General features: G+C 36.8%; 1 protein-coding gene across 1 annotated transcript in view; it reads left to right on the forward strand.

The window, feature by feature from the left end:
• KIAA1614 (KIAA1614 ortholog) overlaps window positions 1–14138 on the forward strand; it is a 35770-nt gene that overhangs the window by 1086 nt on the left and 20546 nt on the right. Inside the window, exons 2-4 of the mRNA XM_029283200.1 lie at window positions 1945–2008; window positions 9668–9811; window positions 11972–13554. Coding sequence (XP_029139033.1) covers window positions 1945–2008; window positions 9668–9811; window positions 11972–13554 — 1791 coding nt within the window. The remainder of the gene's footprint in view (window positions 1–1944; window positions 2009–9667; window positions 9812–11971; window positions 13555–14138) is intronic.

A 14138-nucleotide genomic window follows, 5' to 3' on the forward strand; every position in this document is an offset into this window, starting at 1 on the left:
TTTGGGTTATTCTACTGTTGGGTTTTGATCTAAACTTTGGGGATTTTTTACCTCTTTCTCTGGATCTCCAAGAGAAGTAAAATCTGATGATAAAACCAGAATCCATTTTACCTTGCATTTGACCTTTTCTCGGGTGTTTTATTCTCATTCCTTACATTTATTAATAATAGTCATTGATTTTCTGTGGGATTGTAACAAAGAAGAAAATGTGAAAGTAATTACATGTTCATTGTGGTTCTGACCAATCCCTCCATTTAAAAAAAGACAAAAAAATGTTTGGTTCTAAACTTAATAGGTAGGGAAAGGAAGGGCAACACATAAGACGTTATGAACTTGAATCCTGACATTTCCCTGTGTATCCTTCTCATGCTATATTTGGGGAATACTTAAAAATGTCAACAATTGGTTAAAATCTTTCTATTCTTTCTAATGGACATGGTGACACACACACACACACACACACACACACATGCAAAAGAGTTTTCAGCACCCTTCATATAGGATTATGAGATAAGAAAGTATAACTGTGCAGTTACTTGAGAAAACTTTTAGATTGATGTTAAAAATAAGTGACTAACAGTGTGAACTACTGTTTGAATTTTTATTTATTGACTTGACAATTGACATATAATGTTCTATCTAATTTGATACTTGCATGATGCTTCAATTCATACCATTCGAAAACTATTCAAAATAATTGCTTCTGTCCACGTCCAAGCATTCAAACAGCCGAATGTTTTCCAGGATTTTACCTAAGACTTAAAGAAGGCACGCAGTAGCCTGAAAAAAAATGAGCTGCTTTAAATATCACAGTGTAAATTCTGAAAGATCTGAAGCACTTCTGAATAATTTTCAAAGTATCAACAGCTCTGATAACAATTTCAGTGGGCATATTGGTAGTCTAAAGATTAGTGGCAAGGTAGCTTAGAGGTGAAGACACTCGCCTCCCATTTGGAAGGTTGAGAGTTCAATTCTAGGCAGTGACAGATGTTTCTTTATCAGAGCACAAAGAAATATCTGCTAAGTGAAGGAAGACTGATACAAGATGTTTTACTGGTGGTATGTTACTCCAGAATTGGTTGCTGAAATTGACATTTTATTATTTAAATATTTTTGTAGAGGTAATGGGTTGGATAATTTTATCCAAATTTGATAGCAATATGGTAAAATTCAACAATCTTTGGAAAATTATTTATAATAGATTGACACACATTTTAAAAACTGAATTTCAAATCTTCTATTTTTCTATTACATATTACTAAATCTGACATTCCCACAAAGTATAGTGAATTAGCTCTGTATATAGCAAGTGCTGTAAGGGTACTATTGGAAAGTATGCTAAATTCCTACTGCAGAAGAATGGTTAATTAAGCTGTGAGAGTATGCTTCAATGTTTAAAATAACTTTGTATTTCAGAAGTAAATCTGATATAGACTTTAAGTAAACTTGAACACATTTTGGAGTTATAATGTTATATATCAGCTTGTACTATATGAAATTTAAGTTTCTCTTTACTCTAAAATCTTTTTCTCAGAAAAAATTTACTCTCGCATTTTTTATTTATATTGTATTCTATACTGTTGCTATTAATGAAATATGGACATGGGTAACCTAATTCTAGGAAATTTAGACATTCCCTGTTTATCTATTTTGTACTTTATTTTTCCTTTTTTTCCTTCTTTCTCCTTATCTTAAAATTTTTAATGTAAATAAATAAATGATTTAAATAATTATTGTTGGTGGCAAATACCTCCTTTGTAGGGAAATTATTGAGTGCGGATGGGCAAAAAGATCACTAGGTCCACATTCACATGAAAAAATGGATAAAATATATTGGCATTGAAGAACACTGAAACAAAGAGTATCTTTTGAATATCCTGCTATGTTTCTTCGGATTAAAATTAACAAAATTAATTAAGTACTTCTTTTGTCACATGATTACAGAGATTGTGCCAAACGATGGAGCCTGGGATTCTAATGTCTCCTTACAGGATTCTGAAGACTATCGGTAAGATTCCAGAGCTACTAAACTAAGGTTGTTTGTTTGTTTGATTATATGCCATGAAATCATTTTTGACCATGTAGATTTTTTCTATGAAGATGTGTATCTAACATGGTCTTTCAGGTCTTCTAATAGTGCATCTATTGCACCTAATTTAGTTGTAATTATGTCTATTCTGCTGCTGATCGCCCCTTTTGTTTTATTTCTTCCACCTTTCCCAGCATTAGAGCCTTTTCCAGTATTTGCATAATGTATCGAGAATAGGATAATTTGATTCTGGGGATTTGTGTCTTGAGTGGGTTGATTTGTTCAATGATCCATTTATTTGTTTTTTGGGCTGTCCACAATATTCTCAGGAGCCTTTTCCAATACAACGTTCAAAAACATCAACATTCTTTCTGTCCTGCTTCTTCAAAGTCCAACTTTTAACTAAGCTAAGGTGTTATGGGGTTTTCCAGTTCTCAGTTAGGGAAAAAAGAGTTTTTCTAAATGACAGTGGCCACTATACTAACATATCTTAAAACTCATTAACGAAGGCAAATATACGTATCCCAGGATCCAATCTGAGTCGGGAACCGGGACCAGAGATGTAGTCTTCCAGCTTTCAGACTCATGCTGAAGTCCATCCTCAGGGAATATCTCTCTCACCAGGATGTGTGGTCACCAGGACGCGTCCTGGTGAGAGAGAGAAGTTCCCTGAGGATGGGCTCCAGCACAAGTCTGAAAGCTTGGAAAACTAAACCTCTGGTTCCGGTGACTGATTCAGATTGGATCCTGCAATATTTTAAAAGTTTTTCAGCTTGGCGTTTGCCCTAAATATGCATTTATCAAAATACATGCAGAAAAAAATGTTTAACTTCTTTCAGGCCATATTAGGAATTTTGAAAAAAGAGAGATTGATAGTCCAAAGGGCACAACTTAGTTGTTTTCTAATGTTCCACTCCTCCTTGTTGCTTCTGATTGTTTACCTAATCCTGGGGGGGGGGGGGAATAGAACTCTATGTTTTAATACAGAGCTGAAAGACTTTGTTCCTGCGATTCTGGAGGGATGGAAACCACCTAATATGTCCTTCATCATTGCTCCTTTTACAGAGACGCACAGATTTATCCTCCCTCTGATCAGCAGATACCCTGGTTATTCAGACTTGACCTATGTCCAGATGCTGCTGATAGAATTATTTTATTACAGAGCATGTGGTTAGGTTTTGTACAGCAGCATATAACATCTGCTGGAATCTGCTGTGCCAAGTTCCTGCAACACAGATGCATTTTATGTGGTTTTAGATTTTATCATGTTTTATGTAATTTTACACGTCACATTTTATATGGATTTTAGATACCATCACATTTTTCTAATTTTAGACATTACCACATTTTATATAACTTTAGATACTTCCTTAAAACCTAAAAGTAGATTGCTCCTTTTGGACTTTGCTCAAGGATTCTAGTAGGTTGTTTTATAGATATATTTTAATTTTGTTTTAAAATTTATATATTGTCTCTTAAAATAAATTTATAAGTACTCACAGAACACTCAAGGGCACATTGTACTTCTTTCAGAGTGTAATGAATTGACTAAACTGAAATAATTGAGAAATGAATGGGAGAAAATGTTTGCAAAGTAGCACCATAGAACAGCTATAGGCAAAGCTTTGATACTAGAAAGCATGTACAGAATGTTGAGAGCATGTAGATTTGACTCCAGAAAATGATAGAGGACAGGAAGACCTGGAGGAACGTTGTCCATGGGGTCACGATGGGTCGAACATGACTTCACAACTAACAACAACAACAAGATTTGCTTGCAGATTGGCCTCCACATAAGGTTGGCAGGCCCAAAATACTGGCATCACTATGAACTGTCAAAGTTGCCTTTTCATGAATGGCATCTAGCTCCCTGGGATGTCATTCCAGATTATTTCAGTCATTTTATTCTGGACAGATAGCATCACTTCCAAATTAAGCACTGAATTGCAGCCATCCACTTTTTATGCATATTAGCAATGTTTAAGGAACTTAGGTCGAATCCACAGCCATTCTGTAAATGAAGATGTTGTCCTAGTTGATATTTTGTTTTGTATCATACCTGTTTCCCATTTAATATTTTTGAACTAAGAAACAGCAACAATAAAAAATCAGGATAAGGAGGGGAAAGAGTTAGAAACACTTAAGGTGTTTATGGACTCATTTTCTGAATTTGGGAGACAAGGGAACATTGGTGTAGATATTTGTTTATTGAGTTTAATGTACTATCTCAAGATGACACTTCTGTAACTGACGTTCATATCAAATTTATGAAAATGATAAGAGGTTTGTGTGGAATATAAACAATTGCAAAATGAGCAAAGGGTAGTATTCTAGAAATAAAGGACATGCAATGCTGCAAATACTTAGCATTCATTTCTAGGAAATGTATGTAGAATATATGAATTGAAATATTTTTTAATATATAATCAAATGTTAAATCAAATATACTGTAGCTCTAAAATTATATAATTCATGCATAGCTGTCTGTCTATCCAAGCACCCTTCCATCTTGAATTTATAAATATCTTCAATTTTTATACTTGAAAAGCAGCAAGGCTTCTAACAAAATATATACATGTGTATCATTTCCCTTTTAAATCTAAAGTGTAACATTGATTAGACTAAGCAATACTTGGACTTTGAACATTTTATTTAAGATTTTACAAAGTACTTTAAATGCAATTTTAGTATGACTTCATATGATAATCCAACAAAAAGAAAATTGCATTGTGTTGATAGACTAGACACAGTAAAATTACAGATATTAGTATCCAATTTTATCCAAATTGTAGATAAAGAGAAATATTAGTATCCAATTTTACCCAAATAGTTACCTAATATATCCAGATTACTCATCCGGTCATAAAATGGTTACCTTCTGATGGCATGTCCTTATCTGTTTTTAACATTTTATTAAATTTCAAAAAAGTATAACATACAACAAAGCAAAGAAAAAAGAATTAAAAAGAAAGAGGGAGGGATAGAGAAAAAACAAAATTGGGGTGTGTTTTTTATAATATGTTATATTATCTAAAGACAGTACTTCTATTATCATAAACAAGTCAAATCATTAAAACCCAGGGTTTAATGGGATATCCTTATCAATAAGTAGCAGAATTTGATAACTTGATAGGTAGCTTTCATATTTTGTCTCATATAAAGTAAAATGTACACTGTAAAATATCTTGGGCAATTTTTAAAAAGTTACTGAAGTAATATTTCTTTTGGTTAGAATAAAATATGCAGCATAGAAAATGCTCCTAAAGCTCCTAATTCAGTTTTGCTTGAGTCAAATGGGCATAATCCCCATATAAAGGATTTTTTCTGAATACACATTCCAAGATTGTTGAGGGTTGGCTTAACTCATTTTGAAACTCAGTAGTGTCGATTCATTGCTTAATTATTTCTTTGGCTTTATCCAGCTCAAATATTAGGAAAAACAGGTGACAAAAGAACATAGTTTACTTGTAATGTTCACCCACCATTTAGGTATATAATTGTCCCTTGTGCCTACTGTAAACAGCTCAATGGAATCCTCTCTAGCAAACAATGTTACCTTGTTGGACTCAGGAATCATGCCTGCTCTGTGGCAACACCATTCCTGTAGAACACCATCCTCCCTGAGACCTTGAGGCTGTGAGGATGGCCACCTATTTATTAGCTCCATGTCTCTCCTGGTTGGTTAAAGCATCTTGGGAGACAGGTAATTGTTTGGTTCCAAGTGGTTGTGAATTCAGCCTTGAGTGAAGGGGTCATTCCACTGTCTCTTAAAGAGGCAGCGGTCCCTTTGGTAAGAAGGTTCAAGAGAATGGGATTGGGCTGCAGCTTCAGAGGACCCTGGAGTAAATGATTTATGTGCACTATAATAAATTATACTGTAATCTGCAGCTGACAATTTATCATCTGAGTAGGATGAGAATTGGCCAGAGTGGTCACTCAGAATAACTTCATTAAGAATAAATAAATCTAGTCTGAATGACATTTGCACAATCCATATGGTAGATTATTCCTATTGTCTAGGGAGGACTTTGAAGACAGAGTAGGCCCTTTGCCAGCTCTGGGGACCAATTTTGAAAATGCATAAATGACCTCATTTGAAAGGCCCATTTTAGTCTTTAAATCGCCTCTGATAATCATGTAAGTTTGCAGGTGCAGATCTTTTCAGTGTGTAATATTATGTATCACTCTAGGTCAGCATTATCCAAAAATTATTGCTGTGAAGAGCTGAGGCTAGAAGCAGTGGCTTGCCAAATGCCACAATAGCTGGTTTATGGCCAAAGCAAAATTTCAATCAAGACTTCTTGAATTATTATGTAACATCAACTCCAATGATAAATCATTCTGTAGGCCTAAAGGAAACAAACATTTTGTGTGAAGAGTCATGTATAATTGTCCATTCCTAAATTCAATGATGCAGAAATAACAAGATCTTTGTTGTGTTATTACAATACAAGCTTCGCCCTTTTGTACTTGTGTTGTGACATTGCAAAATAGATTTAATCACTTGCCCCATTCCTGTAATGTTAGTAGTAGTCACATTCTATGATCACTAGTCACTGGCTGCGTTCTATTTTGCATAGCATTCCATGGGCCCTAATCAAAAATCAGCAGGGCAGAGTTGGACTGGGGGAGGAAATAATAAGGCGACGAGTACAGGTTAGAAATTACTATGTAATAAATCTAAACATATTTATTTTTGATGCTCCCAAATCATCCAGAAGAAATGAATAACATTCTTAGCACAGAAATCGACATGTTTCCATGTATTAATGTATATTCAAGTATTATATATAATTGAAGTTGCAATATATATTTGAAATAAAAATCAAACATAGCCACTATCCATCAAATAGGGCATTTGAAAAACTAGAAAATGTCCAACTTGAAAGGCAGAAAGGTCAGTTCTAAAATATTTCTGAAATTTGACTTTATATGAAGTTCATCCTAAGTGTTTGATCAGAGCTAGTTTGATGTACTGGTTAAGACAACAGGTAAGAAATTGGGAAACTGAGTTCTATTCCTGTTTAGGTATGAAGTGAGCTGAATTTCTCTCAGCCTTAGGAAGTAGATAAGGGCAAACCACTTCTGAAAAAATTGCCAAGTAAACTGCAAGGACTGGCAGTTGCCAGGAGTCAACACTAACTTTAGAGCAGGAGGTCCCAACCAGGGGTGCTCACACCCCTTGGGGTTGGAGACGATATTCCAGGGGGTGCGAAAACTTGGGTTTTCAAAATTATAGTGTATATGCATAATTCGTTGCTGTTATTTCGAACTTTTGTAAGGGGTGCAAGAATATATAAGAAGCGTTCTAAGGATGCGGGGTATAGAAAAGGTTGGGAGCCACTGCTTTAGAGGTATTTTATTGTCCCAAACTAAATAAAGAGAGCTAAGCAGAGCTAATAAAATAATATCCATATATTCATTTCATATAAAGAACAATTCCAAAAATCTGACTCAATTGTTTCTTCTTCCTCTTATCTCTAAACCAGACACCTACTCAGAGTTAATAAAGTATACATAGCAGCAGTGCAGTGCTGCAGAGATTGGGTGTCTCTCTGGAGAGATGTTTGATTGTTTCTTTCTCTCTTTGTGAATCCCTATAAGGAAGTAATCTACAGTACACCATGAGTTCAATTCCTGGCAGAGATTTGAGCCCCTTAGAAGGATCCCTGGCTACGTATGCCTGATGAGTCCCAAGTAAGGACAACAGCTGTCATATGCTGCCTCCTGGTGATCAGTATAAGTAAACCACCTCACAGGGTCCACTGTGTTTGAAACTGGAGAAATTCCTCCCCAAGAAGGAAAGTGGAAGTCACATAAAATCTCATAAAACAAGGGCATGATATATGTGTCTTCTGTATGGTCTGAGAGAGTACAAAAAAGGCAAGTAGATTGTACATGTAATTCTAAAGATGAACTCTACGAAAAGAAGCTTTCTAAAACTATACATTGAAGAAGATTGGAGATCTGGATAGTACAAATGACGCTAGAAATTAAGTCATAATATGATCTAGACTAGAGCCTTGTGTGTGTGTGAGAGAGAGGGGGGGGTATTTGAAACAAAGTGTTTTGAGGGAAAATGTATCATCATAGTGTTATTTGGGATGATAAGGCTAAGTCTCCCATCTAGTTAGACTTCTGGAAGACACCAGAATGGCTTTCGGACATTCTTTCTCTCAGCATGACCTACATCCTAGAAGAGCTATCCATTCTACCTTGAGCTGCTGAATAAAAGGCTAAATATTAAATAAACATACATAAATAATCAGTCCCTCCTGGATGCATTGGAGGTGTTTCTTTGGGATCAGTGTCTGAAGAATTTAAAGGAAGTATGATATTTCAGATAGGTTGCCAAGCATCATTGGAGACATGCTTTGTCTGTTCATGTCTGAACGAGACCTGCAAAAACAAGCAGTATGCATATTACTAGCCTCCGTGGGCAAACACATTCTAAGCTGAAAGAGTTAAACTTGGATCAACCAAAGTGACTCACTAAGCTGATTAAAGTAATTATAAAGATTATGATCAAGACAAATGGGAAATGTCTGAGTATACTGGTAAGCTTGGTAGGGGAGAAAATGGGTCACATGATAAGATGGCAAATCACTATAGGGCAAATGTTTAAAGAAGCAGCAATATGTTTTAGGAATAATGAAAAGCTGAGGTAATATTGGTAGGGGAGGAATTAATTCCCTGAAGAAAGAAGGATAATATAATAATAAATTTATAATTATAAAAAGACATAGTAAATGAAAATATTGTACTATTCTGTTTATATTTTGCTGGTTAGACAAGCCATACCTTACAAAATGTAGAAATAGGCAATATTCAGAAGTTCTCTTTTACATTTGATCTGTGGGAAAACCATTTGTTTTTCAGTTTTATCCACTATTTTATATTTGTTCTCTTAAGAGATCTCAGCATATTGTGCTTGGTTGTCTCTTTGGCTGTTGTGGGCATATATAGATAGTATTGTCTGCAAAATACCTGCCAAAGAACATTTCTATGCATAATTGAGCCTGCAATAATGGTCGTAAGTCATGACTGCCATTAAGTGGCTTACCATGTGATCAAATTGATCCTAAGGCCTTAACAATGCCACAGTTGTTAAGGTAAGCCATTGTTTGCTATGTGACAATTTTTGCAGGAAACTGGAAGTAAATGTCCGGTTTCCAGTAAATACGTTGTGAATTGCAATCACATCACTGCGGGGCCTACAAACAGCCATAAATATAAATGCAGGCTAAGTGCACATGACTTCAAGAGGAGCCCAAACATTGGAACTTTGAAACTGGCTCATAAGTCCCATTTTTAGAACCCTGGTGACTACAAATGATTGCTAATTTTTATATATATATATCAAATGCCTGCCTTTATGTTTATTTTATTAATGTTTTGCATATATCTTTCTCGAACATTTTAGCATTGCTACTGTCTTCCTACTGTTGATATTCTGGCTAGCCTGCTGTCAGATCATTAATCTGCTTGAGAATATGTTGGCCATTAAAAATACCATCTTCTACAACTATGTTGTCTTTCCACAATGCTGCCACTCTCATCATTAAATCATTCTTAATCTGTATTTTCCTCTCTCCCCACTAATCCACCATTGTTTGTTCCCCATTGCCTTGCCTGCAGGGTCTTTGTTCCTAACCAAAAGCTGGAGCTGAGCCCCAGGCATGAACAGGCCAAGCAGCTGCTACAGAGAGCTCGTATGAAGGCCAGGACAAACCCACTCAGAGCTAGCCATAACATCCTACTTACTGCCCCCCCAGAAAAGAGGTAAGTGTGGTCATTTCCATTTGGTAGCCTTGAAGATCTGGACTGGATTGACATGAAAAGGAAGAGGCCAGTTAAGGCTGTGTGAGTTATTTTTCCAGTATATGCCATTTGGTTCTAGTTGCTTTCCAGTCTCTTTGTTCTTGACATCTATAACCATATTTCAAGTTTTCATCTTACAAATGAAATGCTGCACAAAAATGAAAAAGATAGATTAAAGAAATGTATGTGTGTTGATTCAGAGCTCAAAAATTATGTACCTGAAAGAAACAGTGAAAGTAAACATACAACATTTGATTCAAATATTGCTATAGAATAGAGTGAGATTCAAATGAAATTATTTGTCCTGTGGCTTGATGTCCTTTGCAATATTATTTAATGATGAGGATACATAAGACTTAAATGTTTTCTGAACATCACAGACGTTTTATAAAATTCAGTTTTTCAAAAATAGTGGACAGTTTAAACTTTATAAAAATTGCTATTTGTATTGTGAACCACATGCTTTAGTGCTTCAATTTTCTTTCTGCACAAACCTTCTCATGCATCAAATGCATCAACATTTATTTTAAACACAAATAAAACAAATATTTATTTGCTAATATTTATATCTCATTCAGTTCCAGAGACTCTGGGCAGCTATCATCCAAGTAAACTCATTAAAATAATCATTGTGACATAATCACTGCAATAATATAAAGATAAGGAATTGGCAAAAACAAATATTAGAGATAATCCTTGTTGCATATCTTAACAACTCCAAATGCTAATACTTAAAAGCATCTACAAAAGGAGGAGGCCATATGGATTTCAGGAGATGGTATATTCTACAACAGACATGTCAAATTCGTGATGTCATGTGACATCGCGCAATGTATCAGGATGGTTTTGCCATTGCCGGCAATGGGGTGGGCGCGGCTTCCGGATGAACGCGTCTGGCCCGCAGGCAGCAGTTTGACACCCCCGTTCTACAATGACAAAGCAGCTAGTGAAAAAACTGGTTTCCATGTTTTTTTTCCCCTTTCCCCTTCTTTAAAAATTGACAGAACACTTCAATTCCTGCAAAAAATATTTTGGAGCCCAGCTAATTGTGAAAAACAAATTAATATATAGCTGTAAAATACACGTCTTTAAATGCATTCACAAGCATTGCCCTTTCCTCACTGTAACATATATTCTACCAGAGTCTGATAATTATTTACTTTTGCCTATAAAAGTAAATAGATCTGAATTTGGTTTGCAGCTGAATGTGAGCCCTACTTGAGACTAATTTTTGTCCTCAGATATTACCTGATTATGTCTTATATTATCTCCAAGCAATTTCAACTGTTTGTTTTGTTACTTTCCACAGCATATCCCTGCCATTTTACAATCCTATGTTATTCTTCATTTAGAAGTATACATGCATCTTGCTGATTTGTTACACATTATCAAGACCAGTTTTAGAATGTGAGCAATGCTCCTGACCCAATCAGTTATTTGAGTCAGCAGTTTCCCACATTATTAGGACTGTAACAAAATGCTAGATCTCTTGTTGATCTGATGTATATTTTTTGTTTTATTTTTGTTCACTGGCAAAATGAGTTTAGGTAGTGAAGACCTGAGCAATGTTAGAAAGCTTGGTTTTTCATTAGGCTGCAATGGGTGGCCATTAAGACAAACAGTGCCTTCTGCTAAAGCAGTGGTTCTCAACCTTTTTAATGCCGCGACCCCAACTGGTCGTAAGTCGAGGACTAAACCGGTCGTAAGTCGAGGACTAAACCGGTCGTAAGTCGAGGACTAAACCGGTCGTAAGTCGAGGACTACCCAATCAGTCGTAAGTCGAGGACTTTCCCTGCCTGGGAGCACCGCGCATGCGTGGTTCCACCCCCTGCGCCGGCCGAGGCGTAGCTGGCAAGCGGCAGAGACGGAGCAGGCTGACCACCAGCTGGCCCAGCCCAAGGGAGGTAAGGCACCTGCCAGAAAAGGGGGAAAAATGGCGGACAAAAAAAATGGCGGACAGCCTTGCTTGGTGACCCCCTTGAAATGGTCGATCGACCCCAAATGGGGTCCCGACCCACAGGTTGAGAACCACTGTGCTAAAGGTTTATAGATAGATGAAAAGAGTAACAAAGTGGATAATTTCACCAAGTAATAAAAAAATAATCCTTTTTTGTTCATTAGGGATACCTGTAGATCCTCTGTTGCAGATGCAAAAGATTTTGTTTTGAAGGATGAAAATTTACACACTAGTGGGAACCAGAGTGATTCATCTAGTGGTGAGTCCAGCTATGGGCAGCAGAGGAAGCAAGGACTATCGTCTCGAGTGCGTTTTGAGGATGAATCTGCAAGGGACGCTGAAGTTCGCTATTTGGAACGCCTGCAGCAACGTCAGAAACGGCCCTTAGATTCAGTTCTGTTATCTCTTGGCCAGGGCCCACTGCTCTCCAAACCAGATCTTGCTGGCTATATAAACGGTGACCTCCAGCGTAAAGAGAGTAGCATCAAGAAATCTAGCTGGGAACATCAAAGCATGGGACAGGGAGCAAAAATGCGTACTCACCAGAGCAATGGAGGATGTTTTGAAAAAGTCAATAAAGAAAGGAAGTGTAGTGCCTGTGGGTCTTATATCAACAATTCAGCAGACACTAGAATCAACCAAAATGGGAATGGCAAATATGAAATTGCCAATGTCCTTCCTGGAGGCAGTGATACTGTTCATACTAACGGAAACAAAGAGCTTGGTGCTTCCCAGGAGAACTCACGGACAAAGCCTCTAGGTCCCAAAAGGACTCCATTGTGGATCCTTCCTTCTCGGCAGCGTGTTTTTGCAGAATGCATCAGGGAGACGTATATTGGTGAAATTACTAGTGCTGAAGATGTGGACTCAGCTTTAGGTAGCACCACTGACACATCAGATAGCTACAGGACAGACAGTGAAGAAGCTGGCATCAGCAGTCGGCAATTTGTAATCAAAAATTGCCATGGTGTCCCTAGGCCATTGTGTTCTTCAGAGAAGAAAGCCAACACTGTTAACAGGGACAGGGAATGGGGAAATGGCAGCTGCAAAAATAGTAAAGAAATTATTTGGGGTAATGTTCCTAACGTAAGCAGATTGGAAATTGGGTCAGGTACTGACGAAGCACAAATTTGTAGCTTGCAGGGGGGCTCTGAGGTAAAAGATCAGGAGACTCAAACAGCCATTCCAAGAAGCAACCAGCTACTGAATCTGTGTCAAATGGAGAAAGAAGACAAAGACAAAGCACAAACAAAGGTACATGGTGCCCAGTTGAGAGAATCTGTATCTTCCATCTATTCTCAGCAGTTGCTTTTTCAAGGTGGTATAAAAATTCCTATGAACAGACCAGTCATTAATTTATGCCAAACCAAGCAACATACAAAGCAGATGGCCACTACCAACAATTTAACGAATCTAATACCAGCACCCCCTGCTACTGGAAAAGTCCACTCCTCCCCAATGTCTTACAGGAGAGCTGTTTTAACAGGCAGCCACAAATTGATCAAACAGGATCCTGGGCATATAAATAAAGAACTATCAGTTTCAGCTGCCTCTCCTGGTTTCCAGGATGTGGGTGTATCTGGGCTAGAGGAGCATAATGGCCAGCAGAATCCAGGGATATTCTCTGAACATTTGGCTTCATCCTCCAATAATCACAATAACATATCTACCAAGTCAGAGCCCAAAACCATAATAACTGGCAGAGATGAGCAACTTCAGGAGAGTGAGAAGATGGGAAAAAATCAAGGTAAGAGATCATGTTGACTTGGCTGTAAAAAAGGGAATCTCTCCAACAAGGACATTAAAAATGTGTGCTCAAGTTATTGTTTTATTGAAAGATAGCTATTTGGTCTGAAAGTGAGTATGTATTTGGGATATTTCCACAAATTTGAATAGGACGAAATAGCGAGGGTATATAAGAGGTAAGCAACAGTGAGAAAACGAAGTTAGTAAAACATATTTAGAGTAGTTGGAAGAATATTTAAAAGAATGTAAAGCCCATATCTCATTAGCATCTACTTTCCAAAGTAGATAAACAAAATCTTAAGAATGCCCCAAAGCAAGACATAAGGGCCATAACTTTCTTTTTCTGTTGATTTCCAAGATGCTGAGGCATGCAGCTGGATTCTGAAGATATTACAATGGGTAGCCATTGATAGTCTTCTCCTCCATTAATTTGTGTAATTTGCTGCTAATTCTTGTCGTAACATACCCTGTTTTGTAATTATGCACTACATACACTATGCAAGTACATTAAACAATGCAGTTTTATTGAGTATTTTGATGGTTTCCCAATTTTATTATTACAATCAAAATGATTAGAAAGGTAAT

Source organism: Protobothrops mucrosquamatus, unplaced genomic scaffold, assembly GCF_001527695.2.
Source record: "Protobothrops mucrosquamatus isolate PMUCROS unplaced genomic scaffold, P.Mucros_1.0 scaffold35, whole genome shotgun sequence".
Taxonomy (NCBI): Eukaryota; Metazoa; Chordata; class Lepidosauria; order Squamata; family Viperidae; genus Protobothrops; species Protobothrops mucrosquamatus.